The 14548-nt window shown below is 44.8% G+C and overlaps 1 protein-coding gene across 4 annotated transcripts in view; it reads left to right on the forward strand.

Moving 5' to 3' along the window:
* The first annotated feature begins 5015 nt into the window (after window positions 1-5015).
* The window catches only part of Shroom4 (shroom family member 4), a 224059-nt gene continuing 214526 nt past the window's right edge, over window positions 5016-14548 (forward strand). Inside the window, exons 1-2 of one of the 4 annotated variants that reach the window (XM_029473010.1) lie at window positions 5359-5420; window positions 12399-12452. Coding sequence is in view for 2 of the 4 variants with exons in the window: in XM_021153944.2 (XP_021009603.1) it covers window positions 5304-5420 (117 nt within the window). In the remaining 2 variants the exon portion in view is untranslated. Of the gene's footprint in view, window positions 5421-12398; window positions 12453-14548 lie in introns of all 4 variants that reach the window. The other 3 variants (XM_021153944.2, XM_029473009.1, XM_029473013.1) reach the window with 3 other exon arrangements.

Consider the following 14548-nt stretch of genomic DNA (forward strand, 5'->3'; position numbering starts at 1 on the left):
GCAATGTCAAAATATTTTCTTTCCTTTCCACTGATAATTATCATGGCCCTAGATCTCTCTCCATGAGAAACAGCCAGGAGAGTCAGGCTAAGGTAAATGAAGAAAGATGGAAAATGCCCTAAAATCTAAGTACAATACAAGTACAGTAAATCTTGCTAGTATAACTAAAGATGAAAATCTTTTGGGCTGGGGGTTTAGTGCAGTAGTAGAATACTTCCTTAGTAGGCATGGGGCCCTGGATTCGAGTTCCAGAACTAAAAGAACAATTTACAAAACACTTTTTGGTTTTATTTTTAATAAGATTTGTTTTGCTAAAAAAATAAAAAGAAAGGAAGAAAGAAAAAGAAAAAAAAAGAAACAAAAGAAAAAATGAGGGAAAAAAAGCCACCCGCACGTCCCTTTTTGCCTAAGAAACATCTGTGGCCACAAACACTAGAAATTTTGCTGTAGCATTTGGGAGATAATTAAAAAGGCAGCGAACCTACTCTATCTTCGGTTTCATCTATCAAATAGTAATTATTCTAGCATATTTTTTCTCAAGGATGTGATGAAATTTAAAATTATCATTGCACCTAACTTCAAGGGGCATTTCAATACACATGCCTAGCTCAATCCCTTTAAAACCACATGGTTGCTGGGCTACTCAGAGTCCCTGTTACATAGACATATGAACATAAGCAATTGGAGGTGCATTCAGAAACAAATGCATACAGAAGCTCAGAAGACAATACGGAATTGTCATGTAGAAGACAGACACAAAGAATGTATAGCTAAGGGTTGGGTAGATATATTTGGAGGCGGGAGTAGTGAATATAAAATTCTTTTCCTTCTACTTTCAAGTTAAGAACCAATTGATAGAGGAAAAAGATAAAAATATCAATTTATAACTGTTAAAATATGTTTGGGAAGATAGGGAACAGAAAGGTTGTCATTATTAGTTTCTCAATGGATCTATTTGGCTATATGTATGCATAAATACCCCTATTACATGAAAGGAGAGAAAACACAAATTGTGTTCATCAAAAGTCCTGCCCAATGGAAACACTATGAGAGTGAAATAGACGACACTGATTACCCCTTCCACTGCAAAAGAGAAAATTACAATATACAGATGATTAAGATCATTATCCCAGGGAGCTTCTCTACCCTCTTTACCTATCTTCCTCCCCCAGCCTTTGACTTTATCTAGTGGAACCCAGGCCCTCACATGATGCCTAGCACTCTATCACTACTGAGGCACACCTCCAGCTCTCTATGTAGGTTTGAAGTACAAAGTACATAGGTCACTTTAGGCTCTTGAAAATCCGTGCTTCAGAAGGAGACTAGAGACCGGTGCGTGCAAGTTTTTAAGTAGTTCACAGGAACACTGTTTTAGTCTTCTTCCTTCTCCAAAGGTAAACTGAAGAATAAAAGAATATATATATATATATATATATATATATATATATATAATTTTATTATATATTTAAATTAGTTAACCCTATGATGCATTTTGAGCATTCCATTCCCACCTCCCCCTAACCCCTAGGGGATACATTTTCAACTCAGTTTTGTGTCTTCTTTTGCAACCCATTACATTCAATTTGTGCTGTCCACATACTCATGGATGTGGGCCATCCACTGGAGCATGGTCAGCTTGCAAAGGGGCCATCCCCTTAGAGGAATCTGACTCTACTTCCCCTGGTAGCCATTACCAGTTAGTAGATCCTCAGTTAGGGGAAGAGGCTTGATCTCCTCCCACCCTCCATGCTGGAATGCTGTCAGACTTGATCCTGAACAGGTTTGTGCAGGTAAAAGGAGATAGAATCACCTAGCCTGGTCTCTTCTAACTGTTCCATTTGGTATCCTTCTCGACTTTTAAATATTGTCATAATATTATAAATATTTTATTATTTTTAAGATTGTGTGTGTGCATGTAACTGCAGGTGGCCATGATTGCCGGAGATTTGGGATCTCCCTGGAGGTAGAGTTAAAAATAGTTATGAGCTGCCAGAGATGGGTGCTGGGAACCAAACTTGGATCCTCCGCAAGAGTGGCCAGCACTCTTAGCTCTGAACTATGTCTTCAATCCCTAGCATAATGTGTTTAATTATTATCACAATATAGGATTCCACATAAATCCTTTTTTTAAAAAAATTTGATTTCTCTGGGTGAGATTATCTATTCCAAGTCACTTTAATTACAAGCCAAATGTGTTATTACCAGTCATCACTCCTCTGTGTCTACCCACATATTAGAGTTTCCATTTTTTTGTCCAGAGGCAATCTTTTTTTTTTTTTTTCTGGTTTTTTGAGACAGGGTTTCTCTGTATAGCCCTGACTGTCCTGGAACTCACTCTGTAGACCAGGCTGGCCTCGAACTCAGAAATCCACCTACCTCTGCCTCCCAAGTACTAGGATCAAAGGCGTGCACCACCACACATGCCCGGCTTGTCCAGAGGCAATTTAACATTGAGTGAATTCATCATATGTGTTCTTCCAGCGTGTGTGCAAGAATACATGATGGCTGTTCTCTATTGCTGTATTCTCATCTGATTCCTTTCTATCATCAAGGCTTTGCTCACAAATGAACGTGGATGTGTATGTATGCATGTTTGTAAATTACAGAGCAAGCCGAGAAATTAAGTAGCTCAACCCTTACAATTTTACAAAAAAGAAAGCTGACTTGGTTAATACCACATTGCTAGTTAATGGCATAACCATCTTAGAGTTCAGTTTTCTCCTGTCAGACATGGTAGTACATTCTTGTTTTTCCAGAACTATGAGCTCAAGTTCAGCCCTCTCCTATATAGTGAGAGTCTTAAAAAAAAAGGGGGGGGGGTAAAAAAGGAAGGAGCAATGTGTTTTTTTTTCCAGCAAAGCTGAAAGATGATATCTCCATTATATGTACAAGATGTCTACTATTTCTGTGTTATTTATGCAAAGAATGAAATAATTCATTTCCCCCTTTAATGTTGAAAAGGAAAAGACGAAGAACGCAACAGCCTTGTGGAGTATGGCTTGGAAGGCAAATAGTCTGGTTCAAGGCTAGCTTAGCTTTGTTTCATATTAAGGTCAAGAGGAGTTTTCCTTTTTTCTTTCCTAAAGTGTTTTCATATGTATTATTTCATCTTAGTCTCTCAATAGGTCTCAGAGGCAGGAAAGTCAGAGCTTGTTAGCAAAAGTTTACAGATGAAGAAAATAAGACGGCAAAGGCTTAGCTCAGTGATTTGTTCAAGGCCACCTTTCTAATTAGTGACAAGGCCAGGGCTTAGAAGTATGTCTCCTGCTCACAAATACCTTCAGGTCTTAGACAACCAAATTCTGATAGTCCTCAGGTAGTGAGCATACATACTCCAAACGGAACTTTACAGACTGTTAACATGCTAACTGCTGAGTTGCACTAAGTTACAGTCAGAAGTGTTGCTCGGTTTCAAAGTGAGATAGAGCAAATACATTACAGCTTCAGTCGACACACAACTTAAAAACCAACAAATTGGGGCTGGGGATGCAATTCAGTGACAAGAGTGACTGTCTAGCATTCTTAAGAGGCACTGGTTGTACTACTTAGCACTGCACTCATACACTCGTACACACACACATACACACGTCAAGTTATTTTAGTCTCTAGTATAAGAACATTAATCCCAAATGAGGGGTGAGGGGATACATCTCAAGATAGAGCACTTGCTTGTCATGAACAAGGCCAGAGGGTCTATCCTTAGTGCCAAAAATCCATTCAAAAAAGGAATCAGCAAGTTGAGATGGCATTTTCTGACTCCTAGTAACATGATCATGGTTTTTTCTAAGGGTTGTGTAAATGTTTGATTATGGCTTCTTATCTCTAAGGATGTATGGCAGATTATAAACATCCAAATGACCATTATGAGAAAATTCCTTGGCATAGGACAGGCAGCAGGATGCTTAAGACCCCGTGAGGAAGTGGGAGCAGAGGGTGAACATCTGAACTGTGGAAAGCTTTCTATGGAAGGAAGGGGCCAGATAGTGTTTGCTGTCACGAGGAAGAAAGTACATGGGCATGGGAAAGGATACTCAAAAGCAAGACACAGTAAGAATGTACTGTTGACTCAGCCTTGGCTTGTCAACACTTTCCCTACTAGTGTGAAGCCGTTTAAAAAGTCACTTCCCACTTGTGGCTGCAGAGAAAACACCTCCTGAGAGGGGAGATAAACTGCTTAGGTCAAGGCTGAGAACTCAGCACATGATGAAGTAAAACATGTATCTCTTAAAGACTGTTTCTGTAGCTGTTAGGGCTATTCTAAAAGCCAGAGGAATAGGCTCAACCAAGAACAGAGGATTGGATAGGTTTCAGACCCCATGTATAAGCGGATTCATCCAAAAGGCACACTATTAATTGGCCAGCTTATCAATAGGTGTTCTTTCGAGTATCTTTGTTTTCCGATCGTCCTAACTTTGTAGATCCCTGGGTTGGCCATCTCCATGAAGCAAGTGCAAGGCAATGTCAGGACTCCCAGATGACTGGAGCACACACACTCACAGTACTCCCATAGACACCAGTAGGCAGCTAGCTTGTGGCTGAGCCTGGGCAGGGGACATCCTCACTTCTCCTTTATTTAAACTATGTTCCTAGGTAAGGTTTATGACTCCACATAACTAGTGTGTACTGGAAGCAGTCTACATGCACAACCCCACTGTGTTTGCTGGTCCTGGGTGTATATCACTTTTCACCCCTGTAGGCAAGGTCTACAGGTTAGCACCTTGTAAGCACCCCTCCCCCCCACCCTTCAGGACTTGGGTCTCAGCACCCTCAGAAAAAGGCAGTCGGAGAGCCATGAAGGCTCTAGTCAGAAAAGTGCACTCAGCCACGAGGGCCCATGCACACTGACTTACACCTCGGTTCGCTCGGGCTGAAGGAGGGGCGGGTAGCTCGGCAGTAAAGAGGAGGACCAAAGAGGGGGCCTACTTGAATGAAACAATGTAACAGTTGATGTGAGGCCTCGCCTTGCTCCCACTTCTCAGCGATCCTATAGGCGAGGTCGCAGTGCCTGCCCCTCCCCATTGCTCCGTTTTCTTGTCCATTAAGCACCATCCCTCCGCCTCTCTTTCCTTCTTTTCTTTTTTCCCCCTTCTCCTTCCCCCTCCCTCTCCCCCTCTCTCCGGCTCCGTGTCATTTCCTCCTAGAGCTCACAAGCTGCCTGCGAGCGTCTCCAGCCGGGAGAGTAGGCGGAGCGGGGCGGCGCGGCGCGGCGCAGGAGGACGATGGTGGCTGAGCTGCTGGGGGCGGAGGCTCCGTAGCCCCCGCGGAAAAGGAGCCCGGCGGTGCCTGCCCAGCCCGAGCCGAGGATGGAGAGCCGGCCGGGGTCCTTCCAGTACGTCCCGGTGCAGCTGCAAGGGGGGGCGCCCTGGGGCTTCACCCTCAAGGGGGGCTTGGAGCACTGCGAGCCGCTCACGGTGTCGAAGGTAAGGAGCGGTGGCTCGCTCCTCACGGCGTCCAACTTTTGAATGGGCTAGCGGGTGCGCAGAGTGCGCGGGGTGCGGGCCTCAGCCCCACTTGGCGACTTGGCCAACCGGAGCCCGAGGGGCTGCAGCCACACGGAGGGGGGTCCTGCGGCCGAAGCAGACTGCAGCCAAGTGTGCGGCCGGAGGATGGGAGCCGAGGCGCCCGGCCCCCGCCGGAGCTTTGCGTGCAGTCACACTCCCGGGGCACCGGGGCAGCCTCGCTCCCCCCCCCACCCCTCCACGGCGAGGCGGCCACTCACCTCCGTGTGGGCTGCAGGAAATGGCGGCTGCTGGGGGTTCTCCTTGCTTTGGAGGCCCCTGAGCCGGGCAGGACAGCGAGGGGCTGAGGGCACGGGCGGGGGCGCTCCGGGCGGGCTCTCCCGGCTCTCCCTGTGGCTGTCCCGCCCGAGGCAGGTTGCTGGGCTGGGGTCTGGCGCGGAGCTGCCGGTGAGGCATCGCTGGGTTTTCCGCAGCCTCTCTTCCCACAGCCCGGACGCGTACACTCGGGTTCAGAGCTGGGGCGTTGATGCTGCCGGTTCCCCCTCGGCCTTTCCCTCCCTCCCGAGTCGTGCCCCGCGCCAGAGAGATTTCTTGCACGCTGCGAAGTGTGGAGGGAACTTTTGTGCCATGGAGCACACAGCTGTGCTGAAGCGGCCACTAGGGTTGCTTTGATTTAAGAGCCTGTGATCAGCTGGAACTAAGTTGCAGCGAGAGGCCAGGGGAGAGAAGCACTCCTAAGAGGTCTGGAACCCCAAACCCAGGCTTCTTCCGTGAGCGTGAGGGTGGAGGATGGGGGCGGGGGGGGGGACACAGTTGGAGATGTTACTGGGAAGAGTGGCTTGTAAGGCTGCTCACCTTGGAGCACAAGATTGCCAGGTGGAGGGACTTCATGAACTTTAACCCACTTTTCTTGTTTCTCTTACAAAGTCAGTTCGCTAGCGAGCCATTCCAATGCGTGGGGAAAGCAGTTGCGATTGTAGATGGAGATTCTGGCGGGGGGTTGGAAAAGAGCTAGCTTTTTAAAGTAGCAAATGTAGCTATAGGGGTTCTTTTTGTTTCCCATGTTAACATAGCAGCTGAGCTCTGAAAGTTACTCCCCTCCCCTCCCCCACCCCCCACCGCATAACAAACTATGCTACTTTCTCCATGCTCTGGAATGGCTTTGCTAGCTAACTTGTGTGTCTTTAAGGTGTTGGGACAACGCGTTGCTCAGGAGTGAACCAGTCAGCTCTGACTGTCTGAAGGTGTATTGAGGCAACATTTTGAGGGGATTGGCCGGGACCTCGAAGAGGAGCTTTGGCCTCCCCAAACCAGGCGATCTTCAGCCAGTATAACCAGATTGAGATAGATGGTTTTGTGATCTACCCTCACATCCTGCCCTTTAACACCCTTCCTGTAATATTCTCTGGAGCAAACCACTTTTTAAACAAACAAACAAACAAACAAACAGCAATGACAACACCCTATTAAACAGCCCCTTTGGGGAGGGGATTCTTAGCTCTGAAGAATTTCCACTAATCAAGCTCTTCCCCTGTCTTTCCACCAAGGTCATAATAGGATATGTAGCCCTGTCTGGCAGCCGCACCCCCACTGCACCCCCACCCCCCACCGGCTTTCTTTTTCTTCTCAGGTGGCCCACAGACTTTCCAGTCTGCCTAGACCCTGGAGAGGTCATTTCTTCGGCTTTGTCCAGGCTGACCTAACCTGCCAGGCACCTCTGAGAGTGCTTGATGCTGTGGTCTAGAATTATTTTGTATGCACATAGGAGCATGGCAGGGCACGGTGTTACTAAGTATGGGGCAGCCAGCAACTTGTGGTCTGGCTGGGGGATTATTTGAGGATATATGAGGGTTTTCTTGGCCACAGTGCTAAGGAAGTGCCTCGTGTGTGGAGAGGCAGGGTGCCTTTTAATGAGTCCCTTTCTGCTGAATATACACTTGGCCCCTATTATATGAAAGTTTATTATTGTATACATGAATATGCAGGAATAAACGCCAGGTATAACTGGGTTGGCCAGGACATCACATAAAGTTTGTGTGTGTGTGTGTGTGTGTGTGTGATGCTTGCAGTCTCCTCCTCTTGACAAAATACTATTTGGGATATTTCATTTTTCTACCTTAGTGTGTTTCTTTTTATGCTTCAGAACAATATAGCTTCCTCCCCTCCCGTAGCTTTTTAAGTCTGTATCCAATGGTGAGAATGGACTAGAAATTGAATTGGTAAATGAAAAACAACCAACCAACCCTCTGTTTCTCTGGATTCTAACTCTTACCCTGTCATTCTTTTTTTCTGGAATCCTGCAAATATCCCTTGCCTTTCCTGGGCCTTGACATCCCTAGATCTAAAATGAATTTGAAGTGGGCAGTCTTTAAATGGTACTATGATGGTTTGGTAGTGAATCCATCGCCATAAGCCCGGCATTCTCCATATAGTGAGGAAGGAAGATGGCTGTTTCATTTGCATCCTATACTACTGTGTGCACAGTGTGCTTCTCACCCCCTTACTCTGTCACCCTATCCCAGCCACACTGTGAGAGCACAGACAGTCAGGGAAGGTTACAGAACCGCTGATGAAGAAACTGACTCTGGTGCATTTAGTGGCTTGCTTCGGTCTGTTGTGAAGTAAATCAAAGGCAGGCTCTCAGCCTCTTTATTTTCCGTGGCCTAGAGAGTATCTTGATTCTTCCGGTAGTACTACAAGCTGAGAGGGAGAATTGACTAATGACTTTGAGGGCCATCTCTAGTCTGCTCAGCCTCTAACTCCGGTAATGCTTTCCCTGCCGAGAAGTCATCCAGGGCCACTGTGTTTTAGGTGTACAGTAATGAAGTCTGGGCTGTTTTGGTAACTGAGTAACTTGGGCTCGTGAAAGAGAGACTAGCCAAGAGTCATGATGCAAAATGGCAGCAAACCTCCTTTGCCCAGAACGGGAAATACAAAGGCAGTTTGAATTCAGGTTGATGTTGCTGTATACCTGCTTGGGAAAGGTATAGACAGGGAGATGGAGGCATTTAAGAAAAAGTGAATAGTAGGAGGAGAAGGCGTGGAAGAGAAAAGCTAACTTTTCATCTGTTGTGGACAGACCTTTAAGACCAGGAAATGGTCGGGTTAGGAAAATTGTCAGTGGAACTAGCCAATACGGTTTTCTGGATGTGTAGAATTCAGCTGCCTGATTTATCCAGAGTTGTAGAGCTATGTGTTGATGATCAAGTGGCCAAAAGGGACAATATGTTAAAGTCCATCCTGTTGATTATCACAAGTTTTAGGGAGTAGCTTGTGATTTTTCTGTATGTTATGGTAGTACTACGGAAGTGATGATATACGAGAGAAGACGACCATGAGAGAGTGGTTCCACGATCTGATCTTAAAATGACTTGTTTCTTTGGCTAGCTTCCCATACTAGACCAGGGTAGGTATTGTCTGAATGAAATGGGGATCTTTTTCAAATCATATGTGTCTGTCTTAGTGTAGTGTCCTTGTCTACAGTACAGACAGTCATTCATGGAGTTGACTCTCTGAATAAAATGATTTCTTTGCAGGGAGGGGATAAGTGAACTTTTGCAAAGTTCTGGCACCAATGAATTTGAGGCCTCAGAGACTCAAGCAGTGTTTGTGGGTATGGGGGCATGGAAGAGAGAGAAGGATGGAGAAAACGGAACTGCAGCCTAAGGTTCCTGTGTTAATGTCTAGTTGTTTTCTTTCTTTTTCAAGACAACCGTTTCTCTGTGTAGCCCTGGCTGTCCTGGAACTTGCTCTGTAGACCAGGCTGGCCTCGAACTCAGAAATCTGCCTGCCTCTGCCTCCCAAGTGCTGGGATTAAAGGCATGTGCCACCACTGCCCAGCTCATGTCTAGTTCTTAAAAATGTGCCTCGAAGTTAAATAAGCATATGGAAAAGAAAGGATCAGGGACCAGTGGTTAGGATGCAGGGAAAGGATGGGGATAACTAGGGTAAAAAGCACAGGTTAGAAGACTGTGCTTACCTACATATTTACTTTTTTTCTGGCCAGTTTTTGGTAGGTGTCTCAATTTGGCACAGTGAGGCAAGTGGGAGCTAGTTGCTATTCTTTAACAAAGTAGGGTGGAGTAGGAGCACAGTCTAAAGGAAAAAGCCTATGGATTGTACACAAATATCCCTCTGTCATTTTTACCCATGTAGATATAAGTCACTGTTTACAAAGTGCCAGTAGGCATACCTGTCCCATCTTCATTATCACAGAGGATGTGGGGAGATTTGGTAAACCCTTTGCTATCCTTGACCTTACAGAAAGGCAGGGCCTGCTCTTTAAGTTCTTTGTCAGCTCCAGTGGTGCTCTCTCTCTCCGATCTTAGTTCTGGATGTACAAAAAAAAAGCAGTTGAAACTGGGCCGAATGATCAGATTGATATTTTCTTGTGACTGGAAGTAAATTTGGCTGTGACTTTTGAGTTCTTGTTAGATGTAGAGGTTGTATAAACAGTGATATACCTTTCAAATCTTTCCAGCTATGTTATAGGTCAGACCTAGCTCCAGCCTCAGTCCCAGCCCCAGCCCCTGCCCAAGTCAAGGGCCTGCAGTCCCAAGGGTATTTTTACAGGATATGTTGATAGGAGATGAATGCAGCCTGATTGCTTATATGGATCCCTCCCTGATCTTTCCCACTAGAATCCACAAAGACACCTTCTTCAGTTTCATGGCTTCTGCCTTACAGAAAGGACACCGCATGGAACAGGAATCTATCTAAGGGGTTTAAGATGGGGGTAGAACAAAAAGACTGTATGGTATGTCTCACAAAGCCTTGTCCTAAGTAATTTGCATACATAGCATTTTAGGTCCGTCTTACATACCTAGTACCCTGCTGATAACCATGTTTGTTCCATGAAGGAAAAAGGTTCATGCCTGTTGTAGGGTTTTCCCTCTTCAGAACCTCAAAGACAATACGTTTAACTCCATCTGGAAGACACTTGAGCATTGTTCTTTAAACAGTTAAAACATTTCTCCCTTGCTTCTCTCAGAACACTCCCCAGGAATTTCTTTAAAGAGAAAAAGACAGTTTCGGACGGAGACTACTAGTTATGGGGTAATTATCATGAGAGAACACGATTATGTTTATGGTTAGGCTTCTTCCAAACCAGAGGAAAATGTGCTGACCCATCTGGGAGAAGTTAATGAAGAGCAGCAGAGATTGCAGGAAGGTGTGCTCTCAGTGCCCACTGCCCCCTGTGCCAAAGGGCAGGCTTAACTAAGGCTTGCTGTACTGCTGGTAGGGACCTAGAAACAGAGTTTCAGAGTCTTTAGAAGTCACCTTGTTTAAGATCATTTAAGGAACCTGCTGTGGAGAGTCTCTGATTATGTTCTTCACTGGTCATGGGGGATCATGTGTATATTTAAGCCTGCCTTCGTCACTGTTGTCAGGTTTAATCTGTGGACAGTTGGGTTTTTATTTATTTATTTATTTATTTATTTATTTATTTATTATATGTAAGTACACTGTAGCTGTCTTCAGACACTCCAGAAGAGGGCACCAGATCTCGTTACGGATGGTTGTGAGCCACCATGTGGTTGCTGGGATTTGAACTCTGGACCTTCGGAAGAGCAGTCGGGTGCTCTTACCCACTGAGCCATCTCACCAGCCCCAGGTTTTTTTTGTTTGTTCGTTTGTTTGTTTTTTGATCTATGCTGAATTGCAAACATTTCTCTTTACCTCTTATCCATGGGGCTAAGCCCTGCAGTCTTGGAGCACAGAGAACAATGGTGCTTCCTCTGTTTTAGAACAAAATGGCATGCTTCTTTAACTTTTCCTTATGGGGTCTGCGGTTCAGCCTCTCTCTCCCCCTGTGCTTTCTCAATGCTTATGAGATCTGAGGTTACTTCTTTCACTCGGAATTCACTACATCTTGTCCATTGTTCTCTCCCTTCCCCTCCCCTCTTCAAATTTCTGGTGCTGAAGATCAAACCTAGGACATTGCCTAGTAGACAAGTGTTCTACTACTGAGCTAAACATCCCTATTCCTTGGGGCTCTCTTAAGTTATGGAGTCCATACACAGTATAGCCATCTCCTGGAGACAGTTATGAAAATTAAGTAAGACCTTTTTTTGTGCCGAGAATTGTTATCTAGCTACAGACCATTTTAAAAACATATATCTGAAGGGGGCTGGCTCAGTAGTTAAAGGGGCTTATAGCTCTTGCAGATGACCGTGGTTTGATTCCCATTATCCACATAGCATCAAATCCATATAACAGGTCCAGATCTCTTGCCCTTCTTTTGACCTCGTCAGGTTCCTGTATATACACATGTTCATGTGCATGCTCATACGCACTCATGTGATGTTTTTGGTAGCAGTGTCATAAGACACTGTCTCTGTGTCCTTTAAGTAAGCAGTGAGGAAAGTCATATGACGAAGTGTATGTGTGTGTGCGCGCGCGTGTGCGCGTGCGCATGCGCATGCGTGTGCTTGCAAGTGCCCATCCACACGTTTATATGTATGTTGGGCAGAGGCACATGTTGTATGTCTTCCTGTTGCTTTCCACTATATTTTTTGAGACAGGGTCTCTGAATCTAGAGCTCTTTCATTGCCTGGACCACTTGGCCTTTGAGTGTCTGGGATCTGCCTATGCCTGACCCCACCCCAGTGCTTGGATTATAGGTATGCACCAGCACACCTGGCTCCTTATGGTTACACAACCAACACTTTTTCTACTGAACTATCTCCCCAGTGACATATAATACATTTTTGAGTGACACTTTTCATCTCCTACCATTTATGTGGAATTCCCCCTGCCCCTATCCCAGAGCAGCTTTGAGAAAGACAACTTCAGGGAAGATGAGAGAGGGCTTACATGAAGTATATATGTCTAAACAAAGACATTGTTAAGTTAACAGAGTAGGAAGTGGTATTTAATACATGTTGCTAGAATCAAAATTCCATTTTTTTTTTTTACCTCTCTGAACTTTTCTTCTAGGAAAAGTAATCAACTCCAAAATTGAAAATACCAGCCATATGCCATATGTGATATGTAAGTAGTCTTTAACACATGCACGCGCACGCGCACACACACACATACACATACAATTATGTGTGGGGGGGTATACATGTGTACGTGTGTATGTATGTATGTATAGCACTGATTATAGTGGCTCCTGCAACTCTCGGTTTCTAGGGTCTGGATTCTTTTTTTTAGAGTTGAAATAGCCACAGAAGTCACTCCTGCTGGAGGTCTCTATTCACAGGCTTTTAAAAGTCTATCTTCCCATGTTTCCCCACTTCTCACTGGATCTGGGAAATGCTTTTCTTTACTCCTAAAGTCTAGACCAGGGAGAAGATTGGAGCAGGGCTTAATTTTCCTTGTTGGAGCCTGAGGGTTCTAAGGGAAGGGAAATTGAAGTCTAGAGAACATGTCCATGGCGACACTTGACAATTAATAGTTGTTAGGTTCATTCAGAACAATTCTAGACAGGCTATTTAATCCATAGTGTATGAGCAATGACATTATTCAACATAACCTTACTGTGATGTTGATTTGTAGGAAATGGTATTCTGAGCTCCAAGATGCTTACTTACACAAGGTATTCTTGGAAAACAGTTCATCTATAAGTGATGGTAAAGTACTCTAGAGAGTTCTAGGACATAGATCTGGGCGACTTGGGGTTTCTCTTGCCATTAGTGCTTAATGTGTTCATACCCTCAATATTGGGACCAGGTATGTGTTATATTTTCCTGGATACCAAACTGGTAGGTTTACCTTCAAGTTATCTTGGAACTGTTTTATTCTGGGTGTGTTGATAATGAGATCACTTTTGCTTAGCATCTATAAAACCAAATATTTTGTTTTCTGGTGCTCCCTGAAGTATTTATTACTGACATTCTTTAATTATGTTGTCGATGAGTAAATTGGAATACAATTTCTCCTAGCTAAGGACCAAGGACAAGGGTGAAGTAAACTTTGTCTCTTCATGTCCCTTAGCCACCTTCAGTATAAATAGGCGAGTGGAAACATTGCCGTGTATATTAGTTTTGCAAGAGATGACCTGTTTCTTCCTCACACCATACTGGCATGTTTATTTGGGCAGAGCCATCTTGCTGGGGTACTGAAGTGGCAAGGATCAAGATGACTTGAGCTCTCAAAGTAATTTCTAACCCCTCCCATGGCTCTTCACTTCCACAGCCTCCTGTTTCAGTGTAAGTCTGTGCCTGTGCTCTGGGACAGAATGATGACTTCCTCAGAGGAAGAGACCCATTTTTCCTTCTTATAGCTGTCTATCTTTATTTCATGTCCAGTCCTTGATTTCCAGCCTGCATCCACAAGCACTGGTTGTTTAAGGCCTCCATCTTGGACTCTCACTCAAGTGCCATTGGCTCTTTGCTTCTTTGTTCATTGACTGCCCTGCCTGCTATCTAAAACCCATTTTCTCCTTTTGGTTACAGTGAGTACTTCTACTTTGCTATAGCAGCTTTGTCTGTCGTGGCTTAGGCATGCTCTGGTAGGTGATGAGAGAGGCTAATTGAGGCCAGTAAGTTTGAAATCGTTCAGTAAATTAAAGTAGAAACAGAGGGAAGATTTCTCACACTTCATCTTTTTCTGTCCTGTTTGGGTTAAGGACAAGTCTTTTGTCACCTTCCGTTACTTGGAAATGCTTAGCAATTTCCTGAGTAATCTTGGCATGTTCCTTTCACCTCTTTGCCATCTTTTTTTTTTTGGTAAGAACGTTCAGGGTGTAAGTCTCTACTTTATGGAAGGGCTTGAGTGTTCTTTCTTGTTCTGGCTGTGGCAGTGTGAAGAATGACTGACAGCAGGCAGCTCTTACAGAACACCACGTTTCTCTACACTCCTGCTTCCTATCTTTACAGAAGTGGCTATTTCCTGGTGTGTTCTCAGAGACGGGCATGGTCTGCTAACTTTCACTCAAGTCTTTTAATGTTACCTCTCAAAGAATGTGGGAGGTAGGAGTCATTTGACAGGACCAAGGGTTAAGCCCACTGAAGAACAGATTCTTTGAGGTATCTTCTGGCCCTCATTCTAATGCCACCCAACAGATTTCTAGCTGTTTTGCTTTTCTCTTCCTGTAAGCCCCCGGCAGGAAAGTTTCGAACGGTTCTCCTATATTTATTGCC

Source organism: Mus caroli, chromosome X (genome assembly GCF_900094665.2).
Source record: "Mus caroli chromosome X, CAROLI_EIJ_v1.1, whole genome shotgun sequence".
Classification (NCBI taxonomy): domain Eukaryota; kingdom Metazoa; phylum Chordata; class Mammalia; order Rodentia; family Muridae; genus Mus; species Mus caroli.